General features: G+C 38.5%; 2 protein-coding genes across 2 annotated transcripts; one reads left to right on the forward strand and one right to left on the reverse strand.

The window, feature by feature from the left end:
• Positions 1 to 168: 168 nt before the first annotated feature.
• fitm1l (fat storage inducing transmembrane protein 1, like) lies at positions 169 to 2,363 on the reverse strand. The gene is made up of 2 exons (XM_033981930.2): positions 1,221 to 2,363; positions 169 to 1,009 (listed from the first exon to the last, which is right to left on the reverse strand). The coding sequence occupies exons 1-2, from the start codon at positions 1,397 to 1,399 to the stop codon at positions 343 to 345; spliced, it is 846 nt and encodes a 281-aa protein (XP_033837821.1). The 5' UTR covers positions 1,400 to 2,363; the 3' UTR covers positions 169 to 342.
• Positions 2,364 to 6,415: 4,052 nt separating this feature from the next.
• On the forward strand, positions 6,416 to 17,105 carry LOC117385369 (myosin-7-like). Its single transcript, XM_055228649.1, has 39 exons — positions 6,416 to 6,440; positions 6,523 to 6,569; positions 6,670 to 6,886; positions 7,642 to 7,785; positions 7,865 to 8,021; positions 8,115 to 8,142; positions 8,210 to 8,315; positions 8,465 to 8,557; positions 8,779 to 8,842; positions 8,923 to 9,021; positions 9,098 to 9,201; positions 9,292 to 9,430; positions 9,550 to 9,668; positions 9,752 to 9,901; positions 9,977 to 10,147; positions 10,210 to 10,519; positions 10,595 to 10,674; positions 10,760 to 10,965; positions 11,036 to 11,159; positions 11,232 to 11,368; positions 11,451 to 11,706; positions 11,786 to 12,028; positions 12,525 to 12,701; positions 12,797 to 12,942; positions 13,029 to 13,119; positions 13,184 to 13,573; positions 13,775 to 13,901; positions 13,975 to 14,093; positions 14,182 to 14,378; positions 14,450 to 14,633; positions 14,731 to 14,896; positions 14,965 to 15,089; positions 15,161 to 15,469; positions 15,573 to 15,776; positions 15,863 to 16,159; positions 16,243 to 16,347; positions 16,423 to 16,518; positions 16,706 to 16,840; positions 16,980 to 17,105. Exons 3-39 carry the CDS (start codon positions 6,686 to 6,688, stop codon positions 16,998 to 17,000), a joined length of 5,820 nt encoding a protein of 1,939 aa, XP_055084624.1. The 5' UTR covers positions 6,416 to 6,440; positions 6,523 to 6,569; positions 6,670 to 6,685; the 3' UTR covers positions 17,001 to 17,105.
• The last annotated feature ends 169 nt before the right edge of the window (positions 17,106 to 17,274 follow it).

Consider the following 17,274-nt stretch of genomic DNA (forward strand, 5'->3'; position numbering starts at 1 on the left):
ATAAAAAAAAAAAAATCTAAAGTGCTTTTTATGTGAACCTTGATGATGCACAGTGGTCATAAAATGTAAAATCCAACTAAAAAAGCTGGAAATATTTCACTTTAATATTTAAAAGAATTCCAAACAAATTACAAAAGTAAAGTGAATTGAAAAACATGTTGGGGATAAGTTAAGAAATATAGAATTTGGTTTTATGTATTTTGCATCTTCATAAGTCAAATGTTACAAAGCAGACAGAAAAACAGATGATTAACTCTATCATTAAACATTTGTACATTTATGTTGAGAATAAACTATGAATGTTGTAAAACCACCCTGAGATAATGTTACAGCTCATTCAGATCAATTGTGTGTGTGTCCCTTCTCTTCTCCATTCAAGCAGCTCTTGGTGTTGAGTAGTCCCAGGCCTGGCCTCCCTGGACAGTACCAGCTTGGACCCATCCGGTACCAGCCCTGGTACAGGACTCTCCAGCTCAAGCAGCCCAGTGCACCTCCCAAAAGCTGTGTAGGGAACTGGGGAAAATAAGCTAACAAGCAGAGCAATAAAAAGATCCAGAGGTTTAGAAGGACGACACAGAATAAGAAGAGGATCCTGAGAGGTGCGTCAGATACCCCTCCCAGGCTCAGATAGGGTCCAAACACGGCTGTTTCTTCTGCCAGGAGCAAACAGCACAGACAGAGGAGGAAGACATCCTCTGATACTTCATAGCCCCTCCACAACATCCCTGCTTTAAGACAGTCGGCCTTACTCGCTCCCTCGCGCAGCACCAGCAGAGGCTCACCATTGGACACGTCTGAGGTCCCAACTAAAGGCTCATAGCAGCTGCCAGTGGCATTCTCCAACAGGTCCAGGAGTTTACAGAACCCAAGCCACAACCCTCCCGCCAGCAGGAGGCGAGACAGGTGCCGGAGGGACAGAGACAAAGATCGTCGAATGGAGAAGGAGAGGACAAATACAAAAGAGCCAACAAAGACGCAGGTCCAACCCCAACCGGAGCGCAGGAAAATCCTGGAGCACAAACAAGAAATGAAGAGTTACAATTTTACACTCAAAGAGGTGACTCAAGAATTTTAAGTAATGGCATCTTTATATAGCTTAAACTAACAAGTGTAATTGTTTTTTGTTTTTAATAGCAGAATGAATAGCTGGCCTCCCAGGTGGATGAACATGCTTTTCACAAATGTCAAAGTTAAACTACAAGAGGAGGAAGAGCGGTCACCTGTACAGGAAGTGCGTCCGTTTGGCAAATATGCTGTGCTGGGACACCCAAAAACTGAGTCCAGGCCCAAACAACAGCAGCACTGACACCAGCAGGTGAAAGTGCTGCCGAAAAACAGCGTTTCCAAGAAACCGAGCTGCCAGGTCCGTGAGGACCACCAGCACTGTGTGGAGGAACATCTCAGGTCAAAGGGCTCTGCTCTGCAACTGTGTGGAGCCTTCTCCTCAGTTTTAAAGCATACACAATGTGACAATGCAACAGTCCACAGAAGGCTCTGAAAACACTAGTAGTTCCTGTGCATTACTGAGAGTCAGGTGAAAAAAATGTACTAACCAGAGTTCAGGGCAGTTTAAGTTATATCACCAATATCACAGACATATTTACATCCAGTTGCAAAATAATTTATGTCCAAGGAGGAGGATTAATAGAAATAGCTTAATGTCTCCTGGTGTAAGTCGGCTTGGTGCTGTTGCAGAGACATTAAGGACTGCACTGTAGAACACGAGTGAAGTGACAGCTGGCCTCAGCATTCCTGACACGGCAAATGTGCACACTCTCTGAAATCCATCTGACAATGTCTTCAGTCCAGAACACAGTCATTAAATCCAGTATATTCTTCATTTGAGGCAAGACCACACCCAAACCAGTATGGCCCCAAGCAGCACTTTTGTTCAGTTGTCAGAATCTAAAGGTTTTTTGCAACAAGCACAATCCAGTGAGCGCTGGGTCCTGTCCTGAGTGAGACGTCTTGAGACTTCTCTATGTTTGACACCTCCACCGATAGAAACACATATAGAACTACAGAGCAGGCTCCTGCTTTGCTGTGTCCGACTAGACTTTAAGTATCAGATTGCGCCTCCTGAATAGACTGAAGGGCAAGGAAAGGTACCACTCATGGCATTCCTTGCTGTTAATATGACTCTGATTGTTGGTGCTGCACACTTTATGGGGAGCAGAGAATTAAATGATCAGACACAATCAGCCCCTAAATATTCAACAATGATGAGAAATGTGCTCCAGTATCATGTAGTATTATGTGTTTGAATGTGTTGGTGTGTATTAATAGCAGTAACCTTTGTGCTGGATCTAGGCTGAGACACAGCTGCTGCAGGAGTCTGTTTATGTCACTCAGCCTATGAGCTCAGAAAACGGTAAAGAAAACCCACTTGTGTTCAGCCTTTCATGACATTTTTCTGTTACCAGCGTAGATCAGATCAAAATGGAAGTTAAGGTATGCCTTATTGTTGAGCATCTCCTCACTCAAAGTGAGACAAAAGAGGTTTTAAAGACACTTTTAAGAAAGTTTAGAGCAATATATACTATACTAAAAATCACATGTTAACTTTGTTTCTTGACACGAACTCTCAATTTGGGAGTGGAAGAAGATAGAAGGTAGAAGAAATTACTCAATTTAGGCTTTTCAAACTTTTTTTTTGGAATACAGCAACTCCAAGTAAACAAACCTTAAAATACATTGCTGCTGTTTCAACTCTTGACTAAAAGCCTCTGAGAGATAAATATATGTACCAACATCTGTGTAATCTTTCAATCGTCTGATCCATCGCAACAATAAATAAATAATACCAACTAGAAGCTCTCTGCTCTCAGACAATACTGCCACACTGTGGACCAAGATGAACAATGCACTTTGAATCAACATTTGTGCATTGGGAGGGGGAAATTTTAACATACACCCATATTTTGTATGCTAACACCACATTAATTCATTAGAGCACAAGCATGATCTTTTGTCTTAATTAGTATGCTAAATATGCTGTGTGAATGTGGCAGGCACTTTTATTTCAGGTAGCCACAGGGCAGCTGTGGTTAAAGTGCCGTCAATTGTAAGGTGATCATGTCTACAAAAGTGCTATATAAAATGTATGCATATTTAATATTATTATGCATTTATTAATTTCACCATATTAGCAGAAAGAGTTTGTGCAACTTTGATCTAAGGATGGTGTTCCCTGAATTAATAATTTTATAGAAAAGACTAAACACTTAAACAATTTGTGCTGAAATTCCATGTTCACATGTTTGCGAATGTTTGTTTTACAAAGTATATAAACCCCCCTCCTCAAAGTTACGATCAGTTCCCTATTTTAAGTACTTACTCGAAAACCATAAAGTTCCCATGACTATGTACCACTCCTCTTGCCCACAGCCATCAGAGGTGTGTGCTGTCCAGGCAGTTCGGGGGACTGTCAGCTGTGGATTCTCCTGGATAATCCACCATAAACCCGCAGTGACAACACAAACAGCTGCCCTCAACCATTGTTCCAAAGCAGAGCCACAAATGAAGGATGTGCTGCAAGCCTCTATTTCATTGCCTTTGGAAGATAAAAATATACTAAGTTAAGCTTGCTTTTTACTGTTGGAATTCAAGGAGACATTATCACATGTGCCTTAATATGAAATGTCAGCCAAAGCTCTGCTAATAAAAGGCAATATGAAAAGCATAGTTTATAAAAGGGAGGAAAGGAATCTTAAAGCAGATAAGAGCATAGTAATGTGGAAAGTGATGTGGACCAAGACGAAAATGTATTGTTATTGCAACACTCTCGAAAACACAGGATTATTTAAGTGTATAACTGTGTGTGTGTGTGTGTGTGTGTGTGTATATATATATATATATATATATATATATATATATATATATATGTATATATATATATATGTATATATATATATAGATATGTATATATATATATGTATATGTATATATATATGTATATGTATATATGTATATGTATATATATATATATATATATATATATATATATATATATATATATATATATATATATATATATATATATATATATATATATATATATATATATAAACCTTTCTATTTATTTTTGTGTCACATTTTTCTTCATTTTTAGCCTGTTTTGACAAATGGGGGTAATGCATTATATATAACAGGATGTGTAAAATAGTAGGCTCTAAAATAATGGTTTACTTTCAATGCATTATTATTATTATTATTATTATTATTATTATTATTATTATTATTATTATTATTATTATTATTATTATTATTATTATTATTATTATTAATATTAATATTATTATTAATATTATTATTGATAATAATAATAATAATAATAATAATAATGCATTGAAAGTAAACCATTATTTTAGAGCCTACTATTTTACACATCCTGTTATATATAATGCATTACCCCCATTTGTCAAAACAGGCTAAAAATGAAGAAAAATGTGACACAAAAATAAATAGAAAGGTTTATATATATATATATATATATATATATATATATATATATATATATATATATATATATATATATTTTATAATCTGCAACTACACATAATCACCAACAGAATTTCACATTTTAGAGCCCAGAATAACCTAATCAGCTGAGACTCTTTGTCTAGCCACTAGGCGCTAGGCTTCCTGTCTGTATGTGTGGTTCTCGTCAATGAGTGTCACTGTCTTTCAGGCTAAAATACCTCTGATAACATTTCAGACTGTTTGTATGGTCTGCTTGTGTTGTGCAGGTCAAATAAGGTTATCAAACAAAAGGTTTATTAATATCCCAATATCATATCCTTCACACCCACATAGTATTAACAATCTGCTCACATGCTTAATACCAAACTGATGAGGGAATCAAAGGACATAGCTTTGGCTGAATTCACTGCCCATTTTTAATCCACACATGCTACTGGTAATTGTCATGATATTTTTAAACCCTTTCTGCTGACCATTTTTGTCTTAACATTATTAGTCGTAGATCCTAGTATAATGCAATATAAACAGAGCTAGCTCAAAAAAGGCTTTAAGAGAAGTTATAGTCTTGTTCATATGGAGCTAGGCTGAAAAATTATCCCTGATGAATGAGCATTACAAAAAACAATAAAAGAGAAGAAGTCTGGGAGTCCCTGCTTAGACTGCTGCCCCTGCAACCCAGCCCCGGATAAGTGCAAGAAAATGGATGGATGGATAAAAGAGAAGAGAAGTCTGGTATTGCAAATATACCAATAGACAGGGTATGAAGGGTATAAAGGTCTGGTAAAGATTTCATATACATGTGCAAGTTGCAACAAGCTAAACATGTACACATTAACTGATTAGCCTATAGTGTTTGTTTACAAAATTAGATGCAGTTTGTAATACAGATTATTCTACAACGTTTTCCTCCAGAACCCAAAACAGAAGAGCCCAACTTTATTCTGCAGTTTAGTAACCTTTGGTTTAGAAATGCAAACTTTCAAAAGTGTAGAGACCGAAGAGTAACCTGTGGTCAGGATTGATGTACATATGTTCAAAACAACTGCTCGTGTGTAAGTGCCAGTAGCTCTGAGCAGACATGTTTATATTTGCATCACTCATCATTGAATCCCTTGAGTGGATGTATCTTTGTTCTTTGAGGACAAGAGCTTATGCCATAACTGTTACTGATCTGCTGGTGATGCTGCAGACAGGACGACAATATTTAAACAACTAGCCTCCTTCTCACCTAAAATTGTAATAAAGAACTTATTTTTATTATAGATAAGTTAATCTTTCAAACTTTTTCAAATGTGCATCTGCAGTAATGGTTGAACATGAGAAATACGACATGAGAAATATGTATTACAAATGTTAACACGACAAATGGGAAACCTTTAAATTAGCACATCTGTGTCACACTAATTTCCATGAAATTTTTCCATGTTTGTAGTGGGTTGGGGGCATATAAATATTAATGGCATAAATAACTATTTAATTGGGTTATATTTAGTTTTTGTTCTGTTTACATTGACTCTATAATAATATATATAAATTGCACCTTATCCTTATATTCCTTATATCCCATGTTTATGTATGTAGACTCCATTTCAGTATTTATCGCAACACGAGATATGAAGAATCAAGTGTAGAGGCTGTCTGTGAATGGGTGAGTCATAAACAAGTAATTCAAAATAGTTCCTGGCAGTGATCCTGAAAAAACACATTATTTGGATATGAAAAACCAAAAGGTCGGGAGGAGAGCCAGCCCTCATGAGAGCCAGAAAGAGCCCTGCCATAAGTGCTGAAAGTGATGGTGATTATGTCAGCGCATGCAGGACATGTGTTACCTGTGACTGTGTGTTGCTTTGCAGGTTAGGGTGGTGTCCTTGGCCTCAGTGGGGAGGGTCAACTAGGGTTATATATTTGATACCACCAACAGTTCTGGCTAGAAGCTGCTTCCTCTTCACTTGGACTCTGTAAGTCTGGAACTATACATTTATATGTATATATGTGTTTTTTTAAATTATAAAAATATTTCTACATCTTTTGACATTACAGGTGACAACGTAGCTTGAGCCCACCGGATTATCTTGTCGAATAAACTGGTACAAACGTATTACAATACTATTACAGAAATGTTGATTTGAACATAAAACTACAATTATGTTTCTGGACCACTGATTCATACCATCTTCCACACTGAAGTGCCCACCCAAGAGCCATGGGTGATGCTGAGATGTCTGTGTATGGGGCGGCTGCCTCGTACCTGAGGAAGTCGGACAAGGAGAGGATGGAGGCTTCTACTCGTCCTTTTGACATCAAGAAGGAGTGCTTTGTTCCTGACACTGTGGAGGAATTTGTGAAGGCCTCTATCCTCAGCAGAGATGGAGACAAGGTCACTGTGGAAACACAGCATGGCAAGGTCAGTTCCTCTCATCAGCCCTCATCTTTTCTGTCATTTACCAACACAGTGTTCATGAGGAATGTACACCTTAAAGAGGTCCATCATTAGCACAGAGCAAAGGCTGGTTTGGCACTTTTGACAGGTGAAAACAACAAAAAGAAGCTATGTGCCTCTAGTGATTAGAAACACAACACATTAGCCTGAATCTAAAGATGTCCATGGGTGAAACTTTACCATACTAAAACATCAATGTAATACTCAAGTGAATGCTTCCAAAATATTGCTTAAATGTCTGTAAAGCAAGAGGACATGGTGCAGATAATAGAGAAATAGTGAAAGAACAGTGTGGGTTCAGTTTTTCCAAGGGTTAGGGGATATAACAGTTAAGACAACGAGGTCATCAGTGGATATATATACTTCAACAGAACCAACACAGGAAAGATGTTAAGTGTTTTCTAAAATATAATTGAGCACTGCCCCTGGATCAGGTGCTAATCTCAGTGTAAAGCTAGCTGTAATTTAAAGACTATATCCTTGAGTGAAAGTGAATACAAGTGAATACAAGTGAATACAAGCTGCTTGTTATTAAGGACTGTTGTCAGTATGTTAAGCAGCTGAGTGATGAAACAGGGCACTGCTGCCATCTGCCAACAACCTTGCCTGGCACGCCTAGTGCTGTGACATAGAAGACAAGTACAATACACAAAAAATACGGTGAAGAATCATTCATTTAGACTTTCAATTTTAAGATATATTTTTGGGTTTTCCTACAGACTATTACTGTGAAAGATATCCAAGTTCTGCAACAGAATCCTCCAAAGTTTGACAAGATTGAAGACATGGCTATGCTGACCTTCCTCCATGAGCCTGCTGTGCTGTTTAACCTCAAAGAGCGTTATGCCGCATGGATGATTTATGTGAGTAGACCACACGTTTCACCAAAGCAACAGGATGCAATACAATTTATTTTATCTTTCAACTTGCTTTTATACTCAGACCTATTCTGGGCTGTTCTGTGTGACTGTCAACCCCTACAAGTGGCTGCCAGTCTACAACCAAGAAGTGGTTGCTGCCTACAGAGGAAAGAAGAGGAGTGAAGCTCCTCCTCATATTTTCTCCATCTCTGACAATGCCTACCAGTACATGCTGGCAGGTAGAGAGACATGCCTATCTACATGTTTTGTTCTTTTTAAATAATAGAGATCATGCTGAGTAGTATTTAATATAACATTTTAATATTTTTTAGATCGTGAAAATCAGTCAATTCTGATTACGTAAGTATCATTTTGTGTATTTGGCTTATGGAATATTTCTTTGTTAACAACATATTATCACATTCAGTGGAGAATCTGGTGCAGGAAAGACTGTCAACACTAAAAGAGTCATTCAGTATTTTGCCAGTATTGCAGCTGGAGGAATTAAAAAGGATCCCAGTGCAAAAGACAAGGTTTGAAGCATATTTCTAAGTCCTATATAAATAACAACAAACACTTAGTCTTTCATACCAAACAAAGTGTTACTGAGAGTGAAAAACTGTATCTGTTGATTTTTTAAAATTATTTATTTATAAGTTTATGTCTATCATATTTTTGTCAGGGAACACTGGAGGATCAAATCATCCAGGCTAATCCCGCTTTGGAGGCTTTTGGAAATGCCAAGACAATCAGAAATGACAACTCCTCCAGATTTGTATGTAATCCTCACAATGTCAGTTTACTTTCTAAAGCAGGGGTGCTCAAAATGGGCCAACGAGGGGGCACTGAGATTTTTTATTTAATTTTACAATGAAAGGAGTAGTCACTGGGGAGATCAAACTAAAAGCTTGAATACAATGTAATCATAAGATATATTAATTTTTGAAAAAGTTTGGGCACCTCTGAGTATAAACTGAAACAAAGCACTATTTTTAGGGCAAATTCATCAGGATTCATTTTGATGCCAGAGGAAAATTAGCTTCAGCTGACATTGAAACATGTAAGATAAAAAAAACATATTGTCGGTCCTTCGTGGTTTGTTTAATACAAATAAATATATATCTTTCCCACTTATTGCAGATCTTCTGGAGAAATCTCGTGTGACCTTTCAGCTTAAGGCTGAAAGAGACTACCACATTTTCTACCAGATCTTGTCAAATAAAAAGCCAGAGATCTTAGGTCAGTAAGAGGCCACTTCTCAAATGAATACCAAACTGTTTGACATGCTTATAAAATGGCCTTTAATCTTTTCCAGAGATGCTGCTAATCACAAACAATCCCTATGACTATGCCTTCATCTCTCAGGGGGAAACCCAAGTGGCCTCCATAGATGATGCAGATGAGCTGATGGCCACAGATGTCAGGCTTATTACTTTTTGACCCAGCTTAATTTTAACAGCTTTATTATTAAAACTCATTGGTTAAGAGACTGAAAATAATGTTTTACAGAGTGCCTTTGATGTACTGGGCTTTACACAAGAAGAAAAGAACTCTGTGTATAAGCTGACAGGAGCCATCATGCACCATGGAAACATGAAGTTCAAACAGAAGCAACGAGAGGAGCAGGCAGAGGCTGATGGAACTGAAGGTATGTCTTAGAGCTGGTATGGTCCAGAAAGGATAACATGTCTAATTTTGTTAAAGAAAATTTACATTTGAGTTAATTCACGTCCAAGCACAGACATATATGACTCCTGTTTGAGACAGATGCTGATAAAGCAGCCTATCTCATGTGCCTGAACTCAGCGGACCTCATAAAAGGCCTACTGCATCCAAGAGTGAAAGTAGGAAATGAGTGGGTCACAAAGGGACAAACTGTTGCCCAGGTACAAATATAAAAAAATAAATTAATATGCTTCACGTTGTAAAAATTATTTGATTTGTTTCATCAAAACGTGTACATGAACAGGTGTACTATGCTGTTGGCGCCTTATCCAAAGCAGTATATGAGAAGATGTTTCTGTGGATGGTCATGAGAATCAACCAATCACTAGAAACCAAACAACCTCGTCAGTACTTCATAGGAGTATTGGACATCGCTGGTTTTGAAATTTTTGATGTAAGTAAAAATAAGAAATATGAACATTTACATATTAAAATGACATAATGTTAATTGAAAACTTTTATTTTACAGTTCAACACCTTTGAGCAGCTGTGCATCAACTTCACAAATGAAAAACTGCAACAGTTTTTCAACCACCACATGTTTGTACTGGAGCAAGAAGAGTACAAGAAAGAAGGCATTGAATGGACCTTCATAGACTTTGGCATGGATTTACAGGCCTGTATTGACCTCATTGAAAAGGTAAGTTAACTTGTTTGTTAGTTTCCTTTTCATTTTAACTTACACACATCTATTCTCTCTAGCCCATGGGCATTATGTCCATCCTTGAAGAGGAGTGCATGTTTCCAAAAGCCAGCGATGCCACATTTAAAGCAAAGCTTTATGACAATCACCTTGGAAAATCTGCCAATTTCCAGAAGCCCAGAATTGTCAAAGGGAAACCAGAGGCTCATTTTGCACTGGTTCATTATGCTGGGACAGTGGATTATAATATCAACAACTGGCTGGTGAAGAACAAGGACCCTCTGAATGAGACTGTTGTGGGACTTTACCAAAAGTCCACTCTTAAATTGCTGGCGACTATTTTTGCAAATTATGCTGGAACAGACTTAGGTAAAACATATAATATTTGTGATATTTAATACATACACACATAATAATACAAATGCAATTAATTGTTTTAAACAGCTACGAGTGAAGGAACAGAAGGAAAAAAAGAAAAAAAGAAGAAAGGTTCCTCATTTCAAACTGTATCAGCTCTTCATCGGGTAAGGCTTATAGATTATTTTAGGTAATAATAATTAAAAAAAAAATAATAAAAACACATTTGAAATTTGTCTCACAATGTAACAGGAGAACCTGAACAAGCTGATGACCAACCTGAGGTGCACTCACCCTCACTTTGTGCGTTGCATCATCCCAAATGAGACCAAAACTCCTGGGGCCATGGAGAACCCTCTGGTGATGCACCAGCTGCGCTGTAACGGTGTGCTGGAAGGCATCAGGATCTGCAGGAAAGGATTCCCCAACAGGATCCTGTATGGAGACTTTAAGCAGAGGTAAAATAGGTTTGTAATACATTTTGTTGTTGTAGTGAAGGGGCAAGAGAGGATGTTTGATTCTTTATAGGTATCGTATTCTGAATCCTGCTGCAATCCCAGAAGGTCAGTTCATTGATAGCAGAAAAGGAGCAGAAAAGCTTCTTGCATCTCTGGACATTGATCACAGCCAATACAAGTTTGGGCACACAAAGGTTCTGTGATTAGCAACATGATTACATGTTAGACATTGAATAAGAGCTAAAACCTGTATATTATGTTTACAGGTGTTTTTTAAGGCTGGACTGCTGGGTTTGCTGGAAGAAATGAGAGATGAACGGTTGTCCAAAATTATCACTGCCATCCAAGCTAGATCTCGAGGACTTCTGTCACGAATTGAGTACCAGAAAATAGTGGAACGCAGGTAACATCAATTTTAAATTACAATAACACATGAAAAATAGTTTATGATGACAGTTCAAACCATGTGTTTTGTAATGATCTAGAGATGCATTGTTGGTGATCCAGTGGAATATCCGCGCCTTCATGGGAGTCAAGAACTGGCCCTGGATGAAGCTCTATTTCAAGATCAAACCTCTGCTGAGATCAGCAGAAGCTGAAAAGGAGATGGCAAACATGAAAGAAGAATTCATGAAGCTCAAAGAGGCTTATGCAAAGTCAGAAGCCCGCAGAAAGGAACTAGAGGAAAAAATGGTTTCTCTTCTCCAAGAGAAGAACGACCTGCAACTCCAAGTTCAAGCTGTAAGAAACATCTCAACTCTGATCATTTCTGAGGGTCATATTAAATTAGGTTGTGCTATAAACAAAATCTCTGTGACAGGAGCAAGACAATCTATGTGACGCTGAGGAAAGATGTGAAGGCCTGATTAAAAACAAAATCCAATTTGAGGCAAAATGCAAGGAACTCACCGAGAGACTGGAGGATGAAGAGGAGATGAATGCAGAACTCACTGCAAAGAAAAGGAAGCTGGAAGACGAGTGCTCTGAGCTGAAGAAAGACATTGATGATCTAGAGCTAACACTAGCTAAAGTGGAGAAGGAGAAACACGCCACTGAGAATAAGGTGCTTTTTGAATTCATTATATTTGATTCATTTGAGATGAATTGATACTTTGCAGCTGATGTCATCAACATTCCCTGAGGTTGTGAAACTAACTGAAAGCACTGCTCTGTAAGAAGCTGTTACTCTCATTAGACTTTAATCTGAGCTTTGTTTTAACACATTCTGGCCATAAAAAACTGACTTAGTTGGAACAACAACAGGTAAACAAGTCTCTCACAAGCTAGCTAGCATTAGCCAACGGTTTTCAGTTTTTTTCTTGAAAATCAAACACCTAAATGCTGATATTGATCACAGGCTCCTGAAAATGTGTTTAAATTCATTTTTCCATCATGAGTTTTCAGATAATCTTCAAAAAAAATGTAAGCTATGTGTGCATTGTATCACCATGGCAGCTGCTGAACATTCCACCATAGAGATACATGTAGAAACCCCCCAGTGTGATGTCACCACAAAGAATACATAGATTTAATTATTCTGTACATTACAAAATTTGTAGGTCAAAAACCTGGTTGAGGAAATGGCTGCGCTGGATGAAATCATAGCTAAACTGACCAAAGAGAAGAAAGCCTTACAGGAAGCTCATCAGCAAACACTGGATGACCTGCAGAGTGAGGAAGACAAAGTCAACACTCTGACAAAACTCAAAGCTAAGCTGGAGCAACAAGTGGATGATGTAAGACTTGAAATTTACCATATACAATTTTTTATATAATAAAATACAAAAAATAAATGTCCAATGGTTGCTAAAATTCATTACATGTTTCTTAGCTTGAAGGATCCCTTGAGCAAGAAAAAAAGGTTCGGATGGACTTAGAGAGAGCAAAGAGAAAGTTGGAGGGAGACTTAAAGCTGTCACAAGAATGTCTCATGGATCTTGAAAATGACAAACAACAACTGGAAGAGCGTCTAAAGAAGTATGATTCTGACATTTAAAAAAATACACTTCTTCTGAGTTAATACTACACACTGTAATACCATGTTCTGACCTATATGCATACAGAAAAGACTTTGAAATTAGTCAGCTGAATGGAAAAATTGAGGATGAGCAGGCTATAATCCTTCAACTCCAGAAGAAACTTAAAGAGCTACAGGTAAACTAAGTGACGGTTATTAGAGCCTGGACAGTTGTGTATGACTCTGCTACTTTGTGAACAGGCCCGTGTAGAGGAGCTGGAAGAAGAGCTGGAAGCAGAGCGAGCGGCCCGAGCCAAAGTGGAGAAGCAGAGAGCAGACTTAGCCAGAGAACTGGAGGAGATCAGTGAGAGACTGGAGGAGGCCGGGGGAGCAACATCTGCCCAGATTGAGATGAACAAGAAGAGGGAAGCTGAATTTCAGAAACTGCGGAGGGACCTGGAAGAGGCCACTCTGCAGCACGAGGCCACCGCTGCCACTCTCAGGAAGAAACAAGCCGACAGTGTGGCTGACCTGGGAGAGCAGATCGATAACCTCCAGAGAGTCAAGCAGAAACTAGAGAAAGAGAAGAGTGAACTGCGACTGGAGCTTGATGATGTGGTCTCCAATATGGAGCAGACTGTCAAGGTCAAGGTGAATTACACTTTAAATTATGTGTGTATATATCATGTATATGTGTGTTAATGTTTGATTGTATGTACTAAACACATAACATAATAATAGCATTCACTCTGGGGCCAACAGCATGGATTCCCCCTTTAAAAAGATTTTTAACCTTAGTGGGACTTTTTAATAATACACTACACAATATGCACATTCATATGGTGTTTTAAGATCACCTTGGAGAAGACATGCAGATCTTTGGAAGATCAGATGAATGAATACAGAAATAAGTGTGAGGAGTATCAAAGGTCCCTAAATGACTTCACCACCCAGAGAGCAAAGCTTCAAGCTGAGAATGGTATTCATTTCCACAAAAATACACAACAAGAGATAATGCTGAAACAACTGACTTTACTAAAATGCCTTGTTAGGTGAATTTTCCAGACAGCTGGAAGAGAAGGAATCACTCATTTCTCAACTAACCAGAGGAAAGAGCTCCTATAGCCAGCAGCTTGATGATCTGAAAAGACAATTGGAGGAGGAAGTAAAGGTGAAAAAACTCCTAGAGCTGTACCATATAAGTATAAATAATCTTAAATATATTATGTATATTCTCATATAATTTATTCAATAAAAAGGCAAAGAATGCATTAGCTCATGCAGTGCAGTCTGCTCGCCATGACTGTGACCTGCTCAGAGAGCAATATGAAGAGGAGCAAGAGGCCAAAGGTGAACTGCAGCGAAGTATGTCCAAAGCAAACTCTGAAGTGGCACAGTGGAGAACTAAGTACGAAACTGATGCCATCCAGAGAACTGAAGAACTGGAGGAGGCAAAGTGAGTGTTCAGTACAAAGCACACCTACAGCAAATATCATGAAAGCTAAAAGAACCTTTTTTTTTTACTAGAAAGAAGTTGGCTCAGCGTCTGCAGGAGGCTGAGGAGGCAGTGGAAGCAGTTAATGCCAAGTGCTCCTCTCTGGAGAAGACCAAACACAGACTGCAGAATGAGATTGAAGATCTCATGGTGGACGTGGAGAGGTCTAATGCTGCTGCAGCTGCTCTGGACAAGAAACAAAGAAACTTTGATAAAGTAGGCATTGCATTGTAGGCAAATTAGTTACTATAATCATTATTGAAACTAAATATTCTGAATTAATCTGATATTTTGTTGCACATTGTATTAACAGATCTTGTCTGAGTGGAAACAAAAGTATGAGGAGTCACAAGCAGAGCTGGAGAGCTCCCAAAAAGAAGCAAGGGCCTTGAGCACTGAGCTTTTCAAACTAAAGAACTCCTATGAAGAATCTTTGGATCATCTAGAAACACTGAAAAGGGAAAATAAGAATCTACAAGGTAGTGCCACTCACATTAAATAATTTAAAACAATATATACGCGATCTAATGTATTAACTTATGAGCAGAGGAGATTTCTGATCTGACTGAACAAGTTGGTGAAGGAGGAAAAACTATTCATGAGTTAGAAAAGATTCGTAAGCAGCTGGAACAAGAGAAGAGTGAAATACAGTCAGCTCTGGAGGAAGCCGAGGTGAGAACAAACTGAAACCACAAAAAGTACAAAGCAAAAAGCTGGCATTAAAAGTTTTGTTTTATATGTAGGCTTCATTAGAGCATGAGGAAGGAAAGATTCTTCGAGCCCAGCTTGAGTTCAACCAGATCAAGGCAGACATGGAACGTAAACTAGCTGAGAAGGATGAGGAGACGGAGCAAACCAAGAGAAATCTGCAGAGGATGATTGATACTCTTCAGAGCTCTCTTGAAGCTGAGACTCGCAGCAGAAATGAAGCTCTTCGGCTGAAGAAAAAGATGGAGGGAGACCTCAATGAAATGGAAATCCAACTCAGCCAAGCCAACAGGCAGGCAGCTGAGGCTCAGAAACAATTGAAAGCTATTCATGCTCATCTCAAGGTAAAATGCAGCTTTTTTATTTAAAAAATAAGAAATCTATTGTTAGATTCAATATAGTCTTGCGTAATCAATGAACTAATTGTGTGGATATGAAACCACCCAGGATGCTCAACTGCAGCTGGATGACTCTCTTCGTGCCAATGATGATCTGAAGGAAAACATTGCCATGGTTGAGAGACGCAATAATTTGCTTCAAGCAGAGGTTGAAGAGCTAAGAGCTGCTCTGGAGCAAACTGAGAGAAGCCGCAAACTTGCTGAACAAGAGTTGCTGGATGTATCTGAGAGAGTGCAGTTACTGCACTCACAGGTGAGCAATGTTTTACATTGACTCAAACTTTGATATAAAGCACAATACTCACTTTATACTAACCACAAAACTTTGTATTAATCTAGAACACCAGTCTGATTAACCAAAAGAAGAAGCTGGAGGCTGATACATCCCAGCTTCAGACTGAAGTGGAGGAGGCAGTGCAGGAGTGCAGAAACGCAGAGGACAAGGCCAAGAAGGCCATCACCGATGCGGCCATGATGGCAGAGGAGCTGAAGAAAGAGCAGGACACCAGTGCTCACCTGGAGCGAATGAAGAAGAACATGGAGCAGACCATCAAAGACCTGCAGCACCGTCTGGATGAGGCTGAACAAATCGCTATGAAGGGAGGCAAGAAGCACATACAGAAGCTAGAGGCCAGGGTGAGCTAAACACAACAGTGACCTTTATTCATCATGGAGCTGCTGAGCAGCATGTTATCTAGTGTCAAATAAATTTTCTACAGGTGAAAGAACTGGAGAATGAGGTGGAAATGGAGCAAAAGAAGAGTAGTGAAGCAGTCAAAGGCATCCGCAAATATGAACGCCGTATTAAGGAACTTACCTATCAGGTATGCTAGCAATTCATCATGTTACAATAACTACAATTTGAACATTTTAACCTGATGTTTGCTCTTTTTAAACAGACTGAAGAAGATCGAAAGAATAATGCACGTCTACAAGACTTGGTGGACAAACTGCAATTGAAGGTTAAAGCCTACAAGAGATCTGCAGAGGAGGCTGTGAGTGCTGGAATTTTTCTGTTTATATTTCTAACAATACTGTCTAGCAGCTAGCCAATTGCAATTGTTAAACAAAGGCAAGTTTATAACCTAGCCTGAACATTCTCCATTTCAGTGGTAAATACTATATCCATTTATCTGAATAAAAATATGTATATGATTCTAACATGACTCCCATCTCTTACAGGAAGAACAAGCTAATGTTCATCTTGGTAAGTTCCGCAAGCTGCAGCATGAACTGGATGAAGCCGAAGAGCGAGCTGACATTGCAGAATCACAAGTGAACAAGATGCGTGCTAAGAGCCGCGACGTGGGATTGAAGGTGTGAAGCATGCACACATAGCTGTTGCGAATGTTTTGCTTTGCTACTGTTTTTATATTGACAAAAATTGCTAAAGCACATTGCTTGACAAGGTTTATTGCTTTGCTGATACTAATCTGAAACTTTTTTCTTGCCGCAGAAAGGGTTTGATGAGGAGTGAAGCTTTGAATCCTTGATTCAGTAATCCTCTGTCTGCTGTGTTTATTAGACTCCCTCAATTATCCCCATTCACCAATCTGTAGTACTTAATAAAGATTCATCAGCACCTCATCTGTTTCCTCTTTTTGTTAAGTTAATGGCTTTACAAATGATATTAAGTGCACTGTGTAACCTTTCTTTACCAACTCACTGCTAGTTTGATAATATTATCAAGACTATTATTCATCTCCATCTATTAGGATCCATACTTTTATTATGACTGCGGTCAGCAATTT

The sequence above is a fragment of the Periophthalmus magnuspinnatus genome, chromosome 17, assembly GCF_009829125.3.
Source record: "Periophthalmus magnuspinnatus isolate fPerMag1 chromosome 17, fPerMag1.2.pri, whole genome shotgun sequence".
Lineage (NCBI taxonomy): Eukaryota > Metazoa > Chordata > Actinopteri > Gobiiformes > Gobiidae > Periophthalmus > Periophthalmus magnuspinnatus.